At 48.7% G+C, this 23,356-nt stretch overlaps 1 protein-coding gene across 3 annotated transcripts in view; it reads left to right on the top strand.

The window, feature by feature from the left end:
• CEP68 (centrosomal protein 68) overlaps positions 1–23,356 on the top strand; it is a 30,368-nt gene that overhangs the window by 1,870 nt on the left and 5,142 nt on the right. For 2 of the 3 annotated variants that reach the window (XM_033239242.1, XM_033239241.1), the window contains exons 2-5: positions 10,659–11,061; positions 12,719–14,245; positions 15,538–15,660; positions 19,447–19,543. In XM_033239242.1, coding sequence (XP_033095133.1) covers positions 10,705–11,061; positions 12,719–14,245; positions 15,538–15,660; positions 19,447–19,543 — 2,104 coding nt within the window. In that variant the 5' untranslated portion in view covers positions 10,659–10,704. The remainder of the gene's footprint in view (positions 1–10,658; positions 11,062–12,718; positions 14,246–15,537; positions 15,661–19,446; positions 19,544–23,356) is intronic. The other variant, XM_033239243.1, reaches the window with a different exon arrangement.

Consider the following 23,356-nt stretch of genomic DNA (forward strand, 5'->3'; position numbering starts at 1 on the left):
GGTCCTTATCCGATCCCTTTTTTTGAAACAGGGTCTGACTCCATCACCCAGGCTGGAGTGCAGTGGCATGATCTCAACTCACTGTGACCTCAGCCTCCTGGAGTCAAGAGTCCCTCTCACCTCAACCTCCCAAGTAGCTGGGATCACAGGTGCACATCACCACGCCCAGCTAATTTTCTATTTTGTTGCAGAGATGATGTCTCTCTATATTGCCCAGGCTGGTCTTGAACTCCTGGGCTCAAGCGATTACAGGCATGAGCCACGGTGCCTGGCCCCTTATCTGATGGCTGATTTTTTTCTTTTTTTGAGAGGAAGTTTCACTCTTCTTGGCCAGGCTGGAGTGCAATGGCACAATCTTAGCTCACTGCAACCTCCTCCTCCCGAGTTCAAGCAGTTCTCCTGCCTCAGCCTGCCAAGTAGCTGGGATTACAGGCGCCCACCACCATGTCCCGCTAATTTTTGTATTTTTTGTAGAGACAGGGTTTCGCCATGCTGGCCAGCCTGGTCTTGAACCCCTGACCTCAGGTAATCCGCCCACCTCAGCCGCCCAAAGTGCTGGAATTACAGGCATGAGCCACTGCGCCCAGCCTGATGGCTGATTTTTAAACATCCCTTTAGCCTTTCCTGATTCTCTTTCCACAGTGAAAGTATTCCATAGAAGATTATCTGTTCATGTGTCTGGAGTCTCACCACCAGCTAAAGATTGATTTGGTGCCAAATAGCAGTTTGACCAAGAGTTACAATTGTACCTGATACACTCTTAATGGGGTCTGGTACCTGAAATGGTCATGTCAAATCAGAGGGGCTAAATAGATTGGGGCCTCGTGTGGCTGACAGAAAATCTTTACGTGGTTGATCCATCCAGACAGAAGCAGAGCTTATGGAGGTGAACTCTCCTTATAACTTAAATCTGAACATTGTGAAAAGCCCAAGAAGTGTTCCTGTTGGCTTTAGACCTGTCTGCCAGCTAGAGGTGTCAGATGCAACCCTGGGGGGACACTGCGTCACTTCCAGGTTTTCCTGTACCACTTTCTGGATACAGGAAACAGGTTAAGTTGCACATTTCCTTGTAGCTGTCAGCTCCCTTGGCATACCAGTTTATCTTAAATTATTTCCAGTTTCCAGAACAAATACCTTTCCCCTTCTCACTTGTAACTGGCACAGGAGAATTTCAGGTCTGTGATTCTGTTTTTAACATAGCCACCGTGAATCTCAAATTCTTTCTAGGGAATATTATTATTTCTGAGGACTCCCTTCCAGCTGTGGTATTCTATAATTAGCCATTAAAAACCTGCCACAAGGTGTAAGCCTTTTCTAATGTCCTGTTGCAGAGGCCTTGAAGACAAGGACCATAAATTTTCTTGTGTGTAACTGGCATATAGGCACCCAAGGAATGGTTGTAAAGCTATTTTAGTTGTTCCTTCTCAGGGTGCTGAAACAGCCTTACTTACCAACCCAGTGCTTCTGAAACGTTGTGCTTACCAAGTTATCTGGAGATACTGCTAAACTGCAGGTTCTCATTCCAAGGTTCTGGGGTAGTACCTGAGAATCTGCATTCCCTACAAGCTCTGAGGTAATGCAGATGCTGCTGGTGCTGGATCACACTTTGATGGTGAAGTACTAACCCGTGTATCTACATTTGCTTTGTAGAAGTATTGGGTAAATGGGTTTATTTTCTTATGGTATTGGAATAAAATCTTGGCTTTAGGAGCTTTTTTCTATTTTTTGTTTTAACAATTTCTCTATCTTGTTAAAAAAAAAAAAAACTATTAAGGAATTGTTCCAAGATACTTTGATATAACAAGATTTTTAATAAAAGCAATTGAGGCACATGGAGTGAAAAAAAAAAAAAATAGGAGAAAGTCAAGGGAGAGATTAGCACAAAAAGGCAAGTACCTCTCTGTCCTATGCATTTTATTCAAGTGAGATTGTGTATTTGGCCCTGAACTTTGTAGCAGCCAAAGCAAAGAGGGAAATTTTTTTTTATCAGTTTTGCCAGTACTTACAAAGTGAAAATGTCTGCTGAGTGGAGATAGCTGTTTCTGTTATTGAGGCCAGAGAATTCTCCCATGGGTTCTCCAAAGAGAATGCTATGGTACAGTGAGTGTCATTCTTAATAGTATCTCTTGAGAGAATCGGTAAGATTCTTCTCAGTCTTTATACATGTAGCCTGATGACCTCACAAAAAAAGTGTCAGAGTCGGGCACCGTGGCCCATGCCTGTTATCCCAGCACTTTGGGAGGCCAAGGAGGGATGATTGCTTGAGTTCAGGAGTTTGCGACCAGCCTGGGCAGCATAGCGAGGCCTTGTCTCTTACAAAAATAATAAATGGGGAAAAAAAAACTGTCAGTATAGTAAAAGCAATGGTCTGTGGAAATGCACCCATGTGGTCCAGGTACAGCCTCTTCTGACAGTGATTTTTCTTGTAAGGAAGGTGTTTCTCTGCTTTGCTCTTTGGTGGGAAAAAAGGTGCAGTTGATTGACATATTCAGCCCTCGGCATCCTTGTACATTGAGCTTTATTACACACAGACACTCTGCTGACTGCTGAGGAGGCCAGAGAGCTTGGAGTTGAGGGGAGGAGTAACTGGGACTCAGTCAAGCTGAGTCACACCTTGTAGATGTGACTTACATTTCTTTAAAGGCTATCTAGCCTGGGCGCAGTGGCTCACGCCTATAATCCCAACATTTTGGGAGGCCGAGGCAGGAGGATCACATGAGGTCAGGAGTTCGAGACCAGCCTGGCCAACATGGCGAAACCCTGTCTCTACTAAAAATACAAAAATTAGCCAGGCGTGGTGGTGGGTGCCTGTAATCCCAAGTACTCAGAAGACTGAGGCAGGAGAATTGCTTGAACCCAGGAGGTGGAGGTTGCAGTGAGATAGCGCCACTGCACTCTAGCCTGGGCAACAGAGCAAGACTCCATCACAAATTAAAAAAAATAAAAAGGCCATCTGAAGACTTTGCCCTGTAAGTAAGAAGATTGGCCTTGTTGGGAGGCTGTCTGGTGGCCCTGGTTGGTCAGCCAACAGATAAGTGAGTGAGAAGGTGAGGGAACAGACAGCCAAGCAGCCTGGCCCACAGCCCTCCCTACCACATTGATCTAGAGGGACCCACTGGCTCCTCCAGGGCCTTGGGAGACTCCTTCTGTTCTTTTGACTCTAAGCAAAACTTCCAGAAATAGCCCTCGAGAGAAAAGAACAGGCTCCTGGTGCCCGAGGATCCTGGGGATGGCCTCGGCCCATGGCCAAGCCACAGCACACACAGTTTACCCTCTGTAGCTTTGAGTCTTTTCTTCATTTTCACTTTACTTTGATTTTATCTGCAGAGAAGGGGGACAAAGTGCTCAGAGTGACCTACCTCACAGTGGAAGATAGGGCTGGTGTGGGGGACTATGGGGCTCCAGGGGGACTTCTCAGCAGGGCAGGAGCAGGTGGAACGGCAGTTGCTCTTTGCTGCTGGCCTCCCAGTCTCAGACCTCCAGCCACAGTTTTTCTGGCACCCACACCACCCTGAAGCAGGCCTCAGTCACCTCTTGTGACTGGCCCCTTTGTTGGCTTCCGCTACGTGTCTTTACCTCTTTTTCTGCTGCCTCCCACGCCGCTTGGCCTCTGCCTTTAAGCTCCTTTATTCCATAAATCTAGTTCCCCTGGAGTTCTTCCAGCAACCTCTGCTGGGTCCTGCCTTCTGTTTCCTTGTGGACAGTTTCATGTTATTGGAGAAAGAGCAGCAATGCGGAAAGCCTCTTTGTCTAGTTCTGTGGGCAGCTTCTGCCACTGTGTGTTCATGGCAATTATCACTTACACCTGTGGCCTCCTGTAGAAACAAGTGTCGAGGTTTTGACCCTGAACTCATAGGGCTTGCTCAGTCTGGCAACACCTGGCCTCTGTAGCTGTAGCTGGTGGCCTCTGTACTCAGGTACAGAGACAAGCCCTTGCCAGGACAGAGCTCCCAGGGCAAAGTTGGTATAAATTAGATTATTTTAAAAGGAGCTCACGACTTAAAGAGTCCTGGCCAGGCGTGGTGGCTCCCGCCTGTAATCCTAACACTTTGGGAGGCTGAGGCCGGTGGGTCATTTGAGGCGAGGAGTTCGAGACTAGCCTGGCCATCATGGTGAAACCCCGTATCTATTAAAAATAGAAAAATTAGCAGGGCATGGTGGCATGTGCCTGTAGTCCCAGCTGCTTGGGAGGCTAAGCCAGGAGAATTGCTTGAACCCGGGAGGCAGAGGTTGCAGTGAGCCAAGGTCTCACTGCTGCACTCCAGCCTAGGCGACAGAGTGAGAGTCCATCTACAAAAAAAAAAGAGGCCAGGCATGGTGGCTCATATCTGTAAACCCAGCACTTTGGGAGGCCTAGGCGGGTGGATTGCCCGAGCTCAGGAGTTCGAGACCAGCCCTGGCAACGTGTGGAAACCCTGTCCATACTAAAAATACAAAAAATGAGCCAGGTATGGTGGTGCATGCCTGTAATCCCAGTGATTCGGGAGGCTGAGGCACGAGAATCCCTTGAACCTGGGAGGCAGAGGTTGCAGTAAGCTGCAATCGTGCCACTGCACTACAGCCTGGGCGACAGAGCGAGACTCTATCTCAAAAAAAGAAAAAAAAAAACAGTCCTGCAGGAGGTCTTTTTTTGTTCAAAGGAGGATTGCTGTCTAGTTGATCATTCATCTGTTTGAGGGGTTTAGTCAAGAGCAAGAGCAGAGCCTCGCCCCTCCCACAGTTCCCAGTCCTCCTCTCTCCATCCTGGACAGAAGTGAGTGGGAGGAAGCCTGGCAGCTGTGACAGGAGTGTCCTAGGGTGATGCAGCATATACCAAGAAGGGTCAGATGTCCAGGTTTAGAGTTTGTGTTACCACATGCATGATTTGTGGGCGTATTTTTACTGTAGGGTGAGAGTAAGCCAAGCCTACATCACTCCTAATTATATCTGGTGGATCATACAGCCTCTTCAGGTTCTGGAAACTAGAATTTTAATAGCAAAGTCCAGATGGTCCCTAGAATATCCTGAAGCTTATGTGCCTTGTCTCTTGGTTTGGACAAAGGACAAGGCAGTTCTGGTGTGTACAGACCTTTCTCAGAGGAGAGGGTTGAGTTCATTGTCTGTGCTCTGATGCCTCCTGTCATTCAGTCCAACCTCCTGGCACTTTCTTCATTTGGGAGGAGACTGGGACCTGTGCCCCGTCGTGGAGCTACTAGCCTCCAGAACACTAAAATGTGTGATCCGAGAACAGGAGGTCCCACATTAGGAGATTGTTTAAAGCTGATGACCTGGGAGACATTGTGGGTCCAACACAACAAGTGCTGTTCACCAGTCTGAGAAGGATAAGCTGTCTCTTATTAAAAGTTCCAAACCGAATCTGTCCCCTCCATCCCTACCCCAGAGGGTTAGAAGTAATGATATGTAAAATCTTGGCTCTATGGAAATGAAGACCAGACCTTGCAGTGTTAACGGATGGCCACCTGGCAGATGCAGACAGAGTTGAGTCCTGGGAATCCAAAACGTGTGCGTTTATCATAGCCTGGGCCAGTGTTTTCTTCAGCATGATTGCTGTTTTAAAAGTGGTCTGTCTTCAGTCATTAATTCAGGAAGTTTTCCCCAATTATATTTATCCCAACTGATTTCTCCCTTTCGTTGCATTTTGGTAACATTTCATAGACAGTTTTGAATGCATTATAGATTGGTTTTCATTTTCTTTCACACGTGTCTATCTTGGTTCTCATAATAAACTTGTATAGTACAGGGGGAAAAGCATGATTTGTCAGGCAGATTAATAAAATTAGAAAGGGACTGTTTATCCAGTCTGAGAAGGTAACTACCTTCATTCTGTCGTTAGAGACGCACCGTTTCCATGAGCATCATTGAATTTCAGACCTTCTTACCTGGTTGCTGAAGGGGCTTTGGCCGCACCACTAACCTAGTTCAGGTTTGTGTGTATCCTTGTAAGTTACTTAGGGATGTCGAATGAATAGTTAGTAATAGCTCACTACTCCCCATCTCTCCAGGATAAATAGATACCTTCTCTTTTTTTTGAATAATGAGGTCCAGACAAGATAAATAAAAACTACATCATCAAAACAAAGGGATAATTTGTTTGCACCCCTCCTTTGCCCCACCACCATCTTATTCCAGCACACTGTCTCAAGACCGCACCCTTTAGTGAGGAGTGTGGGGGATCTCTGGCCATTGAGAGAGTTTTTAGAAATGGAGCAAGAAGTAGCATTTGGGAATTATGGGCTATACCCGGCCTTCACCCTGGTTTTTCCAGCTCAAGGGCTCATCGTGTTCCCCTAGTTGTGAAAACACACCTTGCCTGTAAACATCTTTATGTGCAGTTTCTTAAAGAGCCACCAGGTGAGGATGTGGCTCCATAAGATCTGTGTCGCAGCAAGACTTGTCACTCTTCTCGTTGTCCCTCCACCAGTCTTCTCCCTCTTCTGCTTTGTGGCTTAACTGTTTGATCACTTATTCCCCATTTGGTTCATAAACAGCTTGGGCTCTGGAGTTGGGCAGTCCTGGACTTGTCTTGCTCAGAGCCTTCATTTCCCCATCTGTGACATGAGGATTAAAGACCCTGGCTCCCGTGGGAACTGGCCCTCACATGTGCTGGTGGAGTGTGGAGTGATACCACTCAGCAGAGGGCCACTCGGCAGTGTGTGCCAAAAGCATGCCCGTGGGCACCCTTCGCCTCAGCAGCTCTACTTCTGCAATTTATGCTGAAGATGTGCCAGCACATATGTGTGTGCATAGTGACTCATCATAGCATTGTTTGGACTAGCAAAAAAGACTAGAAATAACCCAAATGTCCACTAATAAGGGACTGGTGAAATAAACTAGTGCGTCCTTGCACCAGAATATAGCACTGGGCAGTAATGAAAAAGAAAGAGGAAGCTCTCTGTGTACAATAAGTCCTCACTTGATGTCATCAGTAGGTTTTTGGAAACCGTGACTCTGCCATTTGAAGGGACATATAAAGAAACCAATTTTACCATAGTCTAATTGATATAAATAAGAGTTAAGCTCCTATGGCATATTTCTGGTAATGAAAGCATCATCAAACTTCTAAATAAACTGTAAAACACTTCTAAATTAAATATTGAAATAAATGTGAGCTGTACATACATTTATGAATGATGAATATAAACAAGTAAGATGAGCCAGGCGTGGTGGCTCATGCCTGTAATCCCAGCACTTTGGGAGGCCAACTAGGGCAGATCATTTGAGGTCAGGAGTTCCAGATCAGCCTGGCCATCATGGTGAAACCCCGTCTCCACTAAAAATACAAAAATTAGTCAGGCATGGTGGTGAGTGTCTGTAGTCCCCGCTACTCAGAAGGCTGAGGCAGGAGAATGGCTTGAAGCCAGGGGGCAGAGGTTGCAGTGAGCCAAGATTGCGCCACTGCACTCCAGCCTGGGTGACAAACTGAGACTTCATCTTTAAAAAAAAAAAAAAAAAAACAAGATTATGATTTACCTTCTTACTCAAATGGGTTCAAGGTCGCAGGTGGCTGGAGCCTATCCCAACAGCTGAGGGTGTAAGGAGGGAACCAGTCATGGGCAGGACGTTATCCCATGGCAAGGCGCACTCACTCATATACCACCAACTCAGACCAGGACCATGTAGTCAGCCCCATTTACCTAAGTATACATTTTTGGGATGTGGAAGGAAACCTGAGTATCCAGATAAACTGGATATCATCCAAGCAGACATGGGGAGAATGTGTACACTCCATACAGACAGTGACCTCAGCCAGGAATCAGGGTTTCTTCTCATCAGTGATATAATGAGAAGACATTGGACCGACTGGGCAGTGTGGCTCATGCCTGTAATCCCAGCACTTTGGGAGGGTGAGGCGGGTGGATCACAAGGTCAGAAGATCAAGACTAGCCTGGCCAAGATGGTGAAACCCCATCTCTATTAAATATACAAAAATTGGCCAGGCGCAGGGGCTCACGCCTATAATCCCAGCACTTTGGGAGACTGAGGTAGGTGGATGACGAGGTCAGAATTTCAAGACCAGCCTGGCCAAGATGGTGAAACCCCATCTCTACTAAAAATAGAAAAATTAGCCAGGTGTGGTGGCGGGCACCTGTAATCCCAGCTACTCGGGAGACTGAGGCAAGAGAATTGCTTGAACCCGGGAGGCAGAGGTTGCAGTGAGCCGAGATTGCATCACTGCACACCAGCCTGGGAGACAGAGCGAGACTCTGTCTCAAAAAAAAAAAAGACATTGAACCAAGTGATGTTACTGAAGGACCTGCTGTATTGCTTAGGAATGATCCCCTAGACGTTTTTTGTAGAGAAAAGAAAAGCAACGTTCTGAACAGTATGACCCATACAGTTTGCTACTTTTATATTTTAAAAAAGGGAGGGAAGGATAAGCCCGGTGCAGTGGCTCATGCCTGTAATCCCAGCACTTTGGGAGTTGGGTGGATATCCTGAGGTCAGGAGTTCAAGAACAGCCTGGCTAACATGATGAAACCCTGTCTCTACTAAAAATACAAAAAAATTAGCCAGGCGTGGTGGCACACGCCTGTAGTCCCAGCTACCAGGAGGCTGAGGTAGGAGAATCGCTTGAACCCGGGAGGTGGAGGTTGCAGTGAGCCAAGATCATGCCACTGAACTCTAGCCTGGGTGACAGAGCAAGACTCAGTCTCCAGGGGAAAAAAAAAGGAAGGAAGGATGAAATAGTTATTTGCATCAGGAAACAAGAGTCATACACAAAACTAGTAAGGCTGTTTTTGTGGGAGTATCTAGTAGTAAATATTTTGTTTGATTTATATTAAAAAATGGGCTGCTTTTTCTCCCGTTTGGCTCCTTTGTCCTTCCTTATAAGGTGGCCTGTTACACTGATTCTGTTGATGCCTCCCCATGACACTAATGACATTAGCCAACACTTAGTGTCCATACCATGCCAGGCACTGTCATAGATGCTCTGCCTGCCCTGGCTCATTTTAGCAAAGGAATGGGGGACAAGGGTGGAGAGAGGCTTGTATCTATTGTGCATTTTACATTTGAGCTGTATATTACCACTCAAAAATAATTGTTTTTCTGATTAGTTCCTGCCCCACCTGGTGGTTGTGGGAATTAGACGAGAGTCCATGCGAAGGGCATGCTCTCCTCCATGGTCACCTCTGAATCAGGCTGGAGCCTGGCATTCTCCATCAGGCAGGGTAGGGAAGGGGCCTCTTGGATGCCAGTGCGAGGAGGCCTCAGTGTGTGCAGTGCCCTTCTAGGTGGTATTTCCCAGTGTGCGAGCTGAGTAGGATGAGCCCGCAGCCACAGCCACTCCCCCCTTTGCAGGCTCTCCACCAGCATCTCCTCTTACCATCTCTTTGCTTCCTGTCTGAGGAAACAAGGCCATTTCTGCCCACGGTTAAGCTTTGAGGTTGACCCAGTGCACTCCAGGTAGCTGCCGACATCCTGGGCATTCACGGTTCCATCACCTCCCCTTCCATGTCCTCCCAGCGTTAGTCTTCCTCCTGTTGGCCTTTTGGCTCCCTGTCCCATCCCGCCAGGGCTCCCAGCACCAGCTCTTGCTGGCATGCTTAGGCTGAGGGTGGTGTCCCTCTGTTGTTCCTGAACCTCTTTGTATTGGAATGGTCCTGTTTGCAGATTCAGCTCCCAAATCATCCTCCTTCCCTGAGTGCTCTGCCTATGCTCCCTCGCCTACCTGCCTGCCGCCTGGCTCTCACTCTCATGTGCATACATGCCGTGTTACACTTACCCTACCACTATTAGCCACCAGCTTTCCACAGCTTCCCTCCATCATCAGGTGCAGCATAACCCAGGCCAGCCTGAGGAGAGTTGCTGATCTTTCTCTTTGGTCACTGGCCATCCTTGGAACAAGAAGCCCTTACCTGTTCCACAGCCTGGATGTGGTTTCTATGCTTTGAGAGGGTTGCAGCCTGGGCAACATGGTGAAACCCTGTCTCTACAAAAAATGCAAAAATTAGCCAGGCGTGGTGACCTGTGCCTTTAGTCCCAGCTACTCAGGAGGCTGAGGTGGGAGGATCATCTGAGCCCGGGGAGGTCGAGGCTGCAGTGAACTGAGATCACGCCACTGCACTCCAGCCTGGGTAACAGAGTAAGACCCTGTCTCGAGAAAAAGAAAAAAGAGGGTCCTGCTTTGTCTGCCAGGCAGAGCCAGGCATCTTGGGGGGCATTCTTCCAGTGCCCAGCTGAGGCCTGGGCATGCCCTGACTTGCTGTTCTCTAAGATAGAACAGTCAGAGCCAGGCTTGAGTTGCTTGCTGAGGGGACCATTAGGACCACAGAACCCCTGTGGGCCTGTGCACAGGAAGGGTCCCACCAGGACTCTTTTCCAGTGGGGTTGGGCTAAAAGGGCAAAAAGGTGACTTAGGCAGGACCCCAGCCTTAATTGGACTTTGGACCTGTGTTGACCCTCTTGGGTGTCTGCTGGTGGGGATGGCGCCATCCACTGTGAAAGCAGAGGGGAAAATGGTGTGCTTCTGTGTCCCCTTTGGAAAGGTCTGGGGCCAGGGAAAAGCCAGAACTTGGTGCTCCTCTGAGGAAGTAGTCATCATTTGTATCCTTTTTCCTTTGGCCAAAAATATGTTTGCCTTCATTGTTAAAAAGCAAGGCTTCCTGAACACAGATGCAGAAGATTTATATTTTTCTCTCCCCTCCCCTGTTTTGTAGGAAGCTGAAGTCTTCAGCAGAACCCTGACCTAGGTAGGGAGTCTCAATGGCCCTGGGTGAAGAAAAGGCAGAAGCGGAAGCATCTGAAGACACAAAGGCCCAGTCTTATGGGAGAGGGAACTGCGGGGAGCGGGAACTGGACACCCCAGGGCCTGTGAGTGGGGAGCAGCCCCCACACCTGGACGCTGAAGGAGGGCTCATCTCCCCTGTATGGGGGGCAGAAGGAATACCTGCCCCTGCTTGCTGGATTGGAACTGACCCTGGCAGCCCCTCTAGAGCCCACCAGCCACCGGCCAGTGACGCCAGCAGAGAGCCCGTAGCTGAGAGGTCTGAGCCTGCACTCGGTGGCCTGCCTCCTACCACCATGGGGTCTGGAGACCCTCTGCTCTATGGGGAAAGCCAGGTAGGTACTAAGGCAAGACTGTAGGTGGACCCGTTGCTGTCCTTTGGGAGTTTGTTCTAGGATTTCCTCACCATCTTGCATCCTTTCCTGGCCACTGTGCAGGGTGAGGAATTAGAGGGGCCTGAGTATGATGATTTCTGTTTTGTGGGTTCAGCTGGAGAGCTGGGCCTCAGGACCAGTCGGGGGGGACTGTCCACGGTATCTCCTGTTCCTCAAGAGTGACTGGTGACTTTTTGAGGACTAGGGATTGTATGGCCAAGAGGCTGCTGCCCAGAGGTGTAGGCCAAGGGAATTCTGGCAAGGGGAGCCCTGTACTGTTTCTGACTTGGTGATCTAAAGGCTTTTTAGGGGTGCCCTGAAGAGACTTGGGAAAGGTGTGTCCAGGACTTGGGGTTCCTGGGGGCTCTGAACTAAATCCTCTTCAGACCCAAGGGACATGTCAGAACCTTGGAGCCCTGTAGTAGGCAGCACTGTCCCTGGTTAAGGAGAATTCTTTGGGCTTCTCTGACTGCCAGGCAGCTTCTCTTAGTGGGAGTCACATGGGGCAGGGAATCCTACCAGGTTCTGTGACTGCAGGCAAATCACCAGATCTTGTAGGCCCTCAGTATCATTGGGAGGTGACCTGAATGATCTGTTCTGCCCAGCTCTTACATTCTTTCCTGTTCTGCTTGCCAAAGCCTTTCCTGGGAATGGCTTTGATCTTCTCGGTGTCATTGTAGCCTTGGCTGCTGCACGGTCCCCTTGTAGAGCTGCATCCTGTGAGGAGGTTCTGAGAGGGACTGGGAGAGAACAGAGGCTGGGCCCCACCTGCCTGGGAGCAAGGGGCGGTGAGAGGCTCTGGCACCTGTGAGTCAGAGATTTGGTGAGGCAGGAAGCGAATAATAAACAGACACAGAAATGGCCTTTCATGAGAATGAGTCTGGTGCATATTATTAGAATCCCTGTTGTTTGTTAAGCTCTTATCATGTGCTTTGCACACATGGGTGTATTTAATCCTTACCTTCTGAGGAGCTGGTGCTATGAGGGGAGGAAAGTGAGGCTCGAAGTCACACATTTGGAAGGTGGCAAAGTTAGGGGCTGGCCTCAGGTTTGTCTAGCTCCAAAACCCATGTTTGGAGCAACACTGTGCTGTCCTGCTTCCCTCGGGGTTGAGTTCTTCATCAAGCAGATAAAAATTCAGTGAAGAAGCTGAGATGAACCAGTCATTCTGCTAGTGTTCAGTTACCACTGGCTTGTGAACTGAGCAGGATGGGGCCTGGGGTGACCTCCTGAGTTTGGACGTGTCCTGTTAGCGACAGAATGATTGAGGGTTTCGTCTGCCAGGAGACGCTTCTAGAGGTACGGGACTGTTTTCCACCTTCAGCATGACAGAGCTGTCCGAGTTCTGCTCGCTCACACCCTGGATACTGGTGGAGGAAGAACCTTGGAGGGGACTGGAGATGGGAGTCAAGTCACCTTGCTTCCCAGACAGGCAGGGTCTCAGTGCTCCTGCTGGCAGTGCACACTGCCTGGTTCTTGCCTCAGGCAGCAGACTTTTCATTTTAAGATCTTTCCTAAATACTGTCTAGACCCGCAAGGAAACTCCTGGGTTGTCATCTAAGAAAGAAATTGCGTTTGATTTTCACTCAAGTGCTTTTTGTCCCTTTGATCATTGCAGGTGGAGAAGACCAAGCTTTCTGCCTCCGAGGAGCTCCCTCAGACTCTGAGCCTTCCCAGAACAACTGTTTGCTCAGGACATGATGCTGATACCGAAGATGATCCATCCCTAGTGGATTTACCCCAGGCACTGGACCTCAGCCAGCAGCCTCACGGCTCAGGTCTCTCTTGCCTGTCGCAGTGGAAGTCCGTGCTGAGCCCAGGTTCCGTAGCTCCTCAGCCTTCCATCTGCAGCATCTCTGCTTCCTCCACAGGCAGCAGTCTCCAGGGTCACCAAGAGAAGGTGGAGCCTCGTGGTAGTCCTCTGTCCAAGGTCTCCTCCTCCCTGGAGCTGGTCGTACCCCAGGAACCCTCCTCTGTGGTGGGGCTAGGACCTCGGCCCCAGTGGTCACCACAGCCTGTGTTCTCTGGGGGTGATGCTTCTGGGCTAGGCAGGAGACGCCTGTCCTTCCAGGCTGAATATTGGGCCTGTGTGCTGCCAGATTCCCTGCCCCCATCACCCGACCGCCACTCCCCTCTCTGGAACCCAAATAAAGAGTATGAAGATCTGCTTGACTATACTTACCCACTGAGGCCCAGGCCTCAGCTTCCAAAGCAGCTTGATAGCCGTGTGCCGGCTGACCCTGTCCTGCAGGACTCGGGGGTAGACCTGGATAGCTTCTCTGTCTCTCCGGCAAGCACCCTCAAATCGCCTACTAATGTCTCCCCCAACTGCCCAACAGTGGAGGCCACTGCCCTTCCATTTTCTGGGCCCAGAGAGCCAAGCCTTAAGCAGTGGCCCTCTGGAGTACCCCAGAAACAGGGTGGCATGGGCTTGGCATCTTGGAGCCAACTTGCATCTACCCCCAGAGCCCCAGGCAGTAGGGATGCTCCTTGGGAGCGCAGAGAGCCAGCCCTGAGGGGCGCGAAGGACCAGCTGGCTGTAGGCAAGCACCTTGATATGGGCTGTCCTCAGCTAAGGACACAGGACAGAGGGTGGCCCTTGCCCAGTCCAGAGAGGGAGAAGAGGACCAGCCAGAGTGCCCGGCGCCCTACCTGCACAGAGTCTAGGTGGAAATCAGAAGAGGAAGTGGAAAGTGACGACGAGTATCTTGCCCTGCCCACTCGGCTGACACAGGTTTCTAGCCTGGTTTCGTATCTAGGATCCATTTCTACCTTGGTTACCCTGCCCACTGGGGATATTAAAGGGCAGAGCCCCCTGGAAGTGTCAGACAGTGATGGGCCAGCTTCCCTCCCTTCAAGCTCCAGCCAAAGCCAGCTGCCCCCTGGAGCTGCCCTCCGAGGATCTGGGGATCCTGAGGGCCAGAACCCCTGTTTCCTGCACTCCTTCGTCCGTGCCCAGGACTCCGCAGGGGAAGGCAGTCTGGGGAGCAGCCAGGCCCTCGGGGTCTCCTCTGGACTGCTGAAAACACGCCCCTCCTTGCCAGCTAGGTTGGACCGGTGGCCATTCTCAGACCCAGATGCTAAAGGGCAGCTTCCCAGGAAAGGAGGAGAACAGGGAAAAGAATCACTGGTGCAATGTGTGAAGGTAACGACACTCGACATTAGGAGGCTTTGTGGATAGGTGTCTTGTCTCTTCCCCCAATCCACTAACATCATCATAAAACATGTTCATGTTGACCAGGCACTTTTTATGTGCCAGGCATTGTGCTGTACCTTATCTTATTCAGTCCTCACAACTTTTACCAGGTAAGCACTGTTCTCATTTTACCTTTTGGAGAAAAGAGCAGAGAGAGGTTAGGTAACGTGCCCACTTATAATTAGCAAGGGCTTGAGCCAGGAATCAGACCCAGGTAGACTGTTTGTAGAGGCTGAGCTCTTACTACTCTTGGCTGCTTCGTAACTCAGAGGTATTCTGAAAAGGGTTCTGTGCATAGATGCCTTTAGGAGACACTGGGCTAAACAAAGGTAAGTGGCTTTCTTGACTGCAGGACTTCTCAGAGCTTCATTTGCCAAAGTGGTGTAAGTGCAAAGTTAGGGGCATTGGATGTACTGTTTTCTAGACTTTGTGGCCACTGGACTGTCTTTTGTGGACCAACTATCTTAATATCTGGAGGTATAAGGAACACTGCGTGGAACAGGGTTATTGGTGTCAGGCATCTGAATTTGAAACATGGCACGGCTGTCTTTGGAATGTTGGCTCAGTCTCTTTGAGTTTGCTTGTTTGTAAAATGTGGAGCCCTGCTTTCTTGGGATGTTGTGTGCATTAAATAATTCATGTGGAGGGCTTCGGTGCATTCCCAGACCCGTATTGAAGGTTCGGGAATGTGCCTGTCCAGGAACGTGTCCTAGCACTCGAGGAGGGCTTTCACCTTCCCAGGAGGTGACGTGATTATTTTGTGAGGTAGGTAGGACACGTTATCAGGGACCCTTCTTTACCGATAAAAGATTGGGATGCCATGAGGTGAAGTTGTTCTTGGGTATAGCTTCAGGTTAGTCATGATTTTAGTCATTTATTTTGCATTCATTTTTCCAGAGAAACATGGACGTATCTGTCTACAAGGTGCCGATTCTAGTTAGTAATGGTGCTGACCCACGAACTGGTTTCCATGGCAGGCACGCCTCTTCTGGGCTGCTCCATTCCCACCTGCAAGGCTGGGTTTTCTCAGCCTGTCATTTTTGGTGTCACACCAGGCTGTGGTTTTCATTGCTCTGGCAGAGGGAGGTCTAAAGTCATGGAGTAGGGACAGGTGAGCAAGGAGGAGAGAGGAGACTAAAGGTGCAGTCTGTCTCCAGGTCCTCCTGATATTTTTAGCCTTTTGATAACATGAAGGGCTGTTCAATCAGTAACACCCTATGTCCTTTTATTTGTCTCTGCAGACATTTTGCTGTCAACTGGAAGAGCTGATCCGCTGGCTGTATAGTGTTGCAGATGTTACTGACCACAGGACTACAGCCAGGTCCAATCTTACAAGTCTCAAGTCTTCTCTGCAACTTTACCGGGTAATATACGGTCCTGGCTCTGGCTTATTCCCTCACAAGAGTGGTGACTAAATTACTCGATTACAAAGTAAAATCTCAAATAACCAATGTCTGGTATGTTATAGCTCAGTTGACCATTATACCTGAAATCTAATTAGAGCTTCACATTCTTAAAGCAGAACGCTTTGTAAAATACATGAATTATTTCCCAGGCCAAATAGAGCTTGAAGATACAATATATTTATCTCAAATCAAAAATGCTTCAGGTATTGGGCTGGCAGGTACAGTGGGACAAGTCTCTTATCCCAGCTACTCTGGAAGCTGAGGCAGGAAGATTGCTTAAGCCCAGGAGTTCGAGTACAGCCTGAGCAACATAGCAAGACCCCCCCCCCATCTCAAAAACAGTTTTTTCTTAATTAAAAGTAAAAACAAAAATACTTTAGGGTGATTTGCAATATAATTTTCCAAATGTCTCAGGGATTATAAGGACAGACTTGCACTATTGTGACGCCTCTAGTTATGTATGGCTATTGAAGTGAAGTTAAAGACTCTGATTTTTTTATTTGCACTAGCCACATTCTGTGTGCTCAACCATCACATTTGTCTAGTGCCTACCACGTTGAACAGTGCAGACACAGAATACTTCCGTCATCACATAAAGTCCTGTTGGACTGCACCACTATTTAAAGATCTGAGCTGAAATTGTACTGACTCCAGAATCTACAATAGGGCATTTTGATGGTATTTAAATAGAAATCTAGGCCAGGCACCTTGGCTTGCACTGTTAATCCCAGCACTTTGGGATGCTGAGGCTGGAGGATCACTTGAGCCCGGGAGTTCCAGACCAGCCTGGGCAATATAGCGAGACCTCGTCTCTACAAAAAAAAAAGAAAAACGTAAAAAATTAGCTGAGTGTGGTGGCATGCACTAGCAGGAGGATCACTGGAACCCTGCAGGCAGAGGCTGCAGTGAGCCAAGACCACACCACTGCACTGCAGCTTGGGCCACAGACTGAGACCGTCTCAAAAAACAAACAAAAACTCTGACTTCAGTTTGTGTGCGTGTGTATGTATTTGGGTTTGGTTTTAGTTTTCTTGTTTCTTTTTCATTAAGATTTTGTTATTTTGAAAATACTAATGTGGATTTTTGTTAACTTGGTCCTAGATTTAGGATGACTTCATCCCAGTTTATGCCTGTTGTTCTGGCATAATAATAGGTCCCGTTTCAGTCTCAGAAGTGTCCTGAATTGGAGGATAAACTATATAGTTGTCATCCCTAAATCTAACGTTAACCTTGGCTGAACCTCCTGCCTTCTAGCATATCTAGTTGGCTGCACCTTTCTAATCTCTTCATGAAGAAGCAGAGGGATATCCATGGTCTGAGCCTGAGGCTAGTCTGGAAGGAGTTTTCTAAAACAATTCTTTGAATTCCTACAATCTTATAGCCTGACCATATCTTCAGCAGCAGAGGGCGCGATTTACATGTGCATGGGCCAGGGCTGAGCTGACTCTGGGCCTTCCTGGGACCGGACTCCAGCCAAAGGGAGGGAGCAGCTTTTGTTTTCCAGCTTCGGGCCAACTAAAATTTAGAGAGGAGCCTTGCTTGACCTGGGCCGGGTGGGCCAGCGGCTCCACCCTAGTGGGAATGGTATTTCCTGCAGTGTGGAGAGGTTGCTTTGAGTTCCTCACTTTGAGGAACTCCACAATGAGTTCCTCTCCACACTGCAGGAAATAGCATTCCCACTAGGGTGGAGCGAGTTTGAGGAAGGAGATGAAGGCTGACTCCAGGGGTCCTGTATGCAGACTCCACGTGCATGCACACAGCTGTGCAGGGCCCAGGACCAGTACCACTACAGGGAGAGGAAGCTGCCCTGGTAGACCTAGCTTAGTGGCCTTTCCTGGCTTGTCAGAGCAGGGGCAAACAGAATAATTCCATCCCTCCATCTTATCCCTCCTGCCAGCCTTCTGTCCCTCAGCTTCCAGGCTAGACAGAAACAACCAGCTTGCTTTGTAGGTAGAGCTGAGATTAGAGCTGGGAGTCACTCCTGCAGGCCAGTGAGGCATAGGCCTCTTGTGTCACCCATACAGCTGTCACAAAGGGGGACTGTATTGCCAGCCCCTTCCCCGCACAGAATTGTGCATGGCTCATGTGTATGTATGTGCTTCCTTGACTCCTGCTTGGATTAAGACCTAGTATAAGCGAGCATGTGTGTGTGTGTGTGTGTGTGTTCACATATTTTAACTGTGACTCATTTTCTCATATACTTGTATTTTGTCTTAACACAGGGGTTGCAGCAGCACATAAACCACACTAGCAAAGAATAAAATAATAAGTATAGGTATCAGGGTAAAGGAAAACTAAAGACAGGAAAATAGTAAATCCAAGGGCAAAATGGTAAAACGCCAAGTTCTGGCTGGGCACGGTGGCTCATACCTGTAATCCCAATACTTTGGGAGACTCAGGCAGGTGAATTGCTTGAGTTCAGGGGTTTGAGACCAGCCTGGGCAAAATAGTGAGACCCTGTCTTTATTTCTGTTAAAAATTTAAAAATTTATAAAAATCAGTCAGCAGGTTCTACACCCTGTACTAAAGGTGGTCATGGATTTGACTTTACTTTTTTCTTTCTTTCTTTTTTTTATTTTTTGAGACAGAGTCTCTCCCTTATTGCCCAGGCTGGAGTGCAATGGCATGATCTCGGCTCACCGCAACTTCTGCCTCCCAGGTTCAAGCGATTCTCCTGCCTCAGCCTCCCGAGTAGCTGGGATTATAGGCATGCACCACCACACCTGGCTAATTTTTGTATTTTTAGTAGAGACGAGGTTTCTCCATGTTGGTCAGGGTGGTCTAGAACTCCCGACCTCAGGTGATCCGCCCGCCTTGGCCTCCCAAAGTGCTGGGATTACAGGTGTGAGCCACTGCACCCGGCCGACTTTACACTTCTTAACTGCTAAAGGAACATCAAGAACACCAGCTTGGCCGGGCGCGGTGGCTCAAGCCTGTAATCCCAGCACTTTGGGAGGCCGAGACAGGCGGATCACGAGGTCAGGAGATCGAGACCATCCTGGCTAAAACGGTGAAACCCCGTCTCTACTAAAAAATACAAAAAACTAGCCGGGCGAGGTGGCGGGCGCCTGTAGTCCCAGCTACTTGGGAGGCTGAGGCAGGAGAATGGCGTAAACCTGGGAGGCGGAGCTTGCAGTGAGCTGAGATCCGGCCACTGCACTCCAGCCCGGGAGATAGAGCGAGACTCCGTCTCAAAAAAAAAAAAAAAAAAGAACACCAGCTTGGTAGCCAAGAGGGGAAAACAAATGAGTTGCTTGGGAAACTCACAGCTTCCCAGATGTTGAGGTAGTTACCCTTGTGGTCTGCATAGAGCAAGGACATGGAGGGAGGAGCAGAGGTAGAGGCAGTGGCTCTCTGTGGTCAGTTTAATGGCAGATCTCTTGTGGTCCATTAGAATGGAATAAATTCTGAGACTCCCATAGCCCTGAATTAAAAGAGAACCCCATGAGGTGAGGGTGTTGAAAGGAGACCCTAACTCCAAGCTGTTTGTGAGCCAGCCTCTGTCAAGGAAGACACTTCTGAAGTCAAACTAAACAGGAAAAACTACTGACTCTATTTACCTGGGTTCAAAGAAGCTGCAGTTAAACTGTTGCACTGTTACTTGGGGAATTCTGCAAACCTAGTGGGGTGAATCTTCCACATTAGAGGGGAATAAGGCTACCCTGCATGCTGTGCTTTTCAGATAACTTTTACAAAACAATAGTAACGACGCTTCTTCCTTTTCTTTTTCTGGTACGCCTTAAGCAATTTAAGAAAGATATAGATGAACATCAGTCTCTGACGGAGAGTGTCTTACAGAAGGGGGAGATTCTTCTTCAGTGCCTGTTGGAGAACACCCCAGGTGAGATGCTTAAGGTTTTGGATTTAGCCAGAGCTTAATCCCTGTCAGCAGCAGGCCGAGGGACCGCACTGTCCCTGGTAAGGAGCCAGTACCGCAAGAGCCCCTGCCCACACCCAACTGCCTGAGATGCCCCATGCCCCACCGCCTGCCAGCTCCACACGTCGCTGCCCATCACTGCCCCTACACACCTGCTTAGAGGCAGTCATGGTCATAAAACCAAACCAATTAGAAATTAGGTATTGAGCCTGCAAGAATGACGCTGTCTTTTGCTTCTCTTTTTGTATTTTTCTGGTGGTAGTCTGGGTAGGAATCCTAGTTTTAATCCACCAGCCCTTAGTGTGTGGCTGGGGTATTCAGTGGGTGTCCCTCCGGTTCCCCACCTTACCTAGCCCAGGTTGAATTCCGCTCTGATGATCTGCTTTGTGTCCTACTTTGGGGGAATGTTTGTTTCAGAAAAGGATTGTATTGCTCAAAAGTATCTGAGGACAGTCAGTCTCTCCTCAGGGAACAGACTGAATAAAGAACTGATGAGAGGGGACAGGGTGGCAGTAGTGTGCAAACCAGGCTTTTTTTTGTTTTGTTTTGTTTTGTTTTGCTTTTGAGATGGAGTTTCGCTCTTGTTCCACAGGCTGGAGTGCAGTGGTGCCATCTTGGCTCATGGCAACCTCCGCCTCCCGGGTTCAAGTGATTCTCCTGCCTCACCCTCCTGAGTAGCTGGAATTACAGGCATGCGCCACCACGCCTGGCTAATTTTGTATTTTTAGTAGAGACGGGGTTTCTCCATGTTGGTCAGGCTGGTCTCGAACTCCCGATCTCAGGTGATTCGCCTCCCTCAGCCTCCCAAAGTGCTGGGATTACAGGTGTGAGCCACTGCACCCGGCCCATTTTGTAGGATGGGTTCCGCATTTAGGAAAGTGAAAATCACAGACCTCAGGCGTATATCTAAGCATGCTGGTGCCAAGGATATACAGTTCTTATTGTCTTTACGGGACAAGGGCATGGGGGATGGGGATGTGATAGGGAGGATGAGCTAAGAGAATGGTAGGGTAAAGCCTTGAACTGATGGCAGCCCCTAATTTCCTGCAAGAGTGTAAATCAAATGCTGACAGAGCCTGCCTATATTATGCCTCATTTTATGTTTTTGAGTGAGATGGGATTTATACTGGAATCCAACCACAGAAGCAAAGCTGGGCAGGTCCCACGGACTTGAGAGGCAGTAAGGAGGTGCTTTCCTGACCAGCATGGTGGGCAGGTGCATACCGTGGAGAAGCGTATACAGCAGGATTTCTCAGTCTTGGTGCTTTTGCCCATATTGGCCGCGTGATTTTGTGGGGGGTTGTCTTATGCATTGCAGGATGTTGAGCAGCACCCCTGGCCCCACTAGATATCAGTAAATCCCTGTTTACCCCACAGTTGTGATGACCCAGAATGTTTCTACACATTGCTAAGTGTACCCTGGGAAGAAAAATCTCTGGGGTTGACAGGCATCAGTGGACAGGGATCACTGAACGGTTTTCAGCAGGTAATTGATTCTCTAGCGTGAATTATGTGAGCTCTTTGCAGTCCCCTGCCCTTTTAAGGCCTTTATTTTGACTCTTCTGGCATTTTCACTAGGGTTCTTAGATTTTTTATTGGGGCAGAAATTCCATGTACAAGGCTCCTTTGCTGCATGTAAATTTACACCAGCATTTTACTGAAGCAGTTGGCACATCAGTGTTCGCCATTTAATCACAGCCCTGTGAGATGGACAGAGTTGTAGATTTGCCTCAGGCCACAGAAGAAGCGGCAGCCTGGCAGAGCCCCTGGGCACTGGCTTTCCGCAGCTTCCCAGTGTCTGGAGGTGCAGAGGCCTGAGCATCTCCTCTCTTCACGAAGGCCACGTGTAAAAGTAGGCCTCTAGACCGGGCGTGGTGGCTCACACCTGTAATCCCAGCACTTTGGGAGGCCGAGGTGGGCGGACCACCTGAGATCAGGAGTTCAAGACCAGCCTGACCAACATGGAAAAACCCCATCTCTACTAAAAATACAAAATTAGCTGGGCGTGGTGTCACATGTCTGTAATCCCAGTTACTTGGGAGGCCGAGGAAGGTGAATCGCTGGAACCGGGGAGGCGGAGGTTTACAGTGAGCCGAGATTGCGCTATTGCACTCCAGCCTGGGCAACGAGCGAAACTCCTTTTCAAAAAAAAAAAAAAAAAAAAAGTAGGCCTCAAAAGCTTCCGGTTTTTTGACCTTCATTTTAAAATCAATTTAATAATACTTTCCTGTGCTTAGTCCCACTTTGCTCTTCTCTCAGAGATCTAGAGGTGGTTTTACTGGCTTTGGGGTTTTCTTTGGTTTTCAGATATGTATCCAGACTCTTTCAGATTGACACATAGCCCTTCCCCATCCATCTGCTTGAAATAATCAGGATGTGGCTTTTTCCCCCTTGAGACTTCAGTGTCTCTCTCCAGCGGGTGCAAAACTTTTCTTCCACCAGGAGCACGCTATCAAAGTCCATAGAGCCAGCATACAAACATGTTTATTCCAGTCCTTCCCAACTTCTTTTATTTGGCCCCAACCAAACATTCTAACAGTCTAAATAAAAGTTTAAAAGCATCCTTGCGCAGTGGCTCACGCCTGTAATCTCAACATTTTGGGAGGCCAAGGTGGGCAGATCACCTGAAGTCAGGAGTTTGAGACCAGCCTGGCCAACATGGCGAAACCCCATCTCTACTAAAAGTACAAAAATTAGCCAGGCGTGGTGACGGGCACCTGTAATCCCAGCTACTCAGGAGGCTGAGGCAGGAGAATTGCTTAAACCTGGGAGGCGGAGGTTGCGGTGAGCTGAGATCATGCCACTGTACTCCAGCCTGGGTGACAAGAGTAAGACTCCATCTCAAAATAAATAAATAAAAGTTAAAAAACAAAGGTCCCTGAACCAATAAAGGTTTCTGTGACATCGCACAAGAAGACTGGGCAAAGGTCTAATGAGACTGGAGGGGTTAGCCAGCTGCAGTGGCTCATGCCTGTAATCCCAGCACTTTGGAAGGCCAAGGTGGGTGGATCACCTGAGGTCAGGAGTTCGAGACCAGGCTGGCCAACATGACGAAACCCTGTCTCTACTAAAAATACAAAAATTAGCCAGACGTGGTGGTAGACGCCGGTAATTCCAACTACTCAGGAAATGAGGCAGGAGGATCGCTTGAACCTGGGAGGCGGAGGTTGTAGTGAGCCGAGATTGCACCACTGCACTCCAGCCCGGGTGACAAAGTGAGACTCCGTCTCAAAAGAAAAAAAAAGGGGGGGGGGGGTAGAACCCAGCCCAGCCACCCTTACAGCCAAGCTTTACCATGCGCTCTGACTGCAGTCCTCTGCCACACTTCGCCAACTCTTTTTGTGGACAGCACTTTGCCCTGATGACACCGCATTGATGTGGCTTCACTAGGCGAAGATCTCGATACAGCCAGCCTGTGTTCCTTCTCCTTCCACCCATCCAGTCAGCATTGTCTGCAGATAGGCAGCTTCCCCTTTCTCTTCCTCTACTGACAGATGTTACAGCTGTGGCAGGAAACTGGGGAGAGTATTAGCACAGCTGATAAAGGCGCAGGAAACTAAGACAGCCTTTGTGCTTAACAAAAATAAATTTTTGAAAAGAGAAAAAAGCCTGCTGTGTGTGATGCACTCTGACCCTAGCCCATCCCTTCCTCACATGAATAATTCTGACACTGTGGGAGTGAATCTTCCTTAGCCTGCTCTCAGGTCATTTTTTTGTTTTGTTTTGTTTTGTTTTTGAGACAGAGTTTCACTCTTGTTGCCCAGGCTGGAGCGCAAT

Source organism: Trachypithecus francoisi, unplaced genomic scaffold (genome assembly GCF_009764315.1).
Source record: "Trachypithecus francoisi isolate TF-2019V2 unplaced genomic scaffold, Tfra_2.0 Lachesis_group17, whole genome shotgun sequence".
NCBI classification, from domain to species: Eukaryota; Metazoa; Chordata; class Mammalia; order Primates; family Cercopithecidae; genus Trachypithecus; species Trachypithecus francoisi.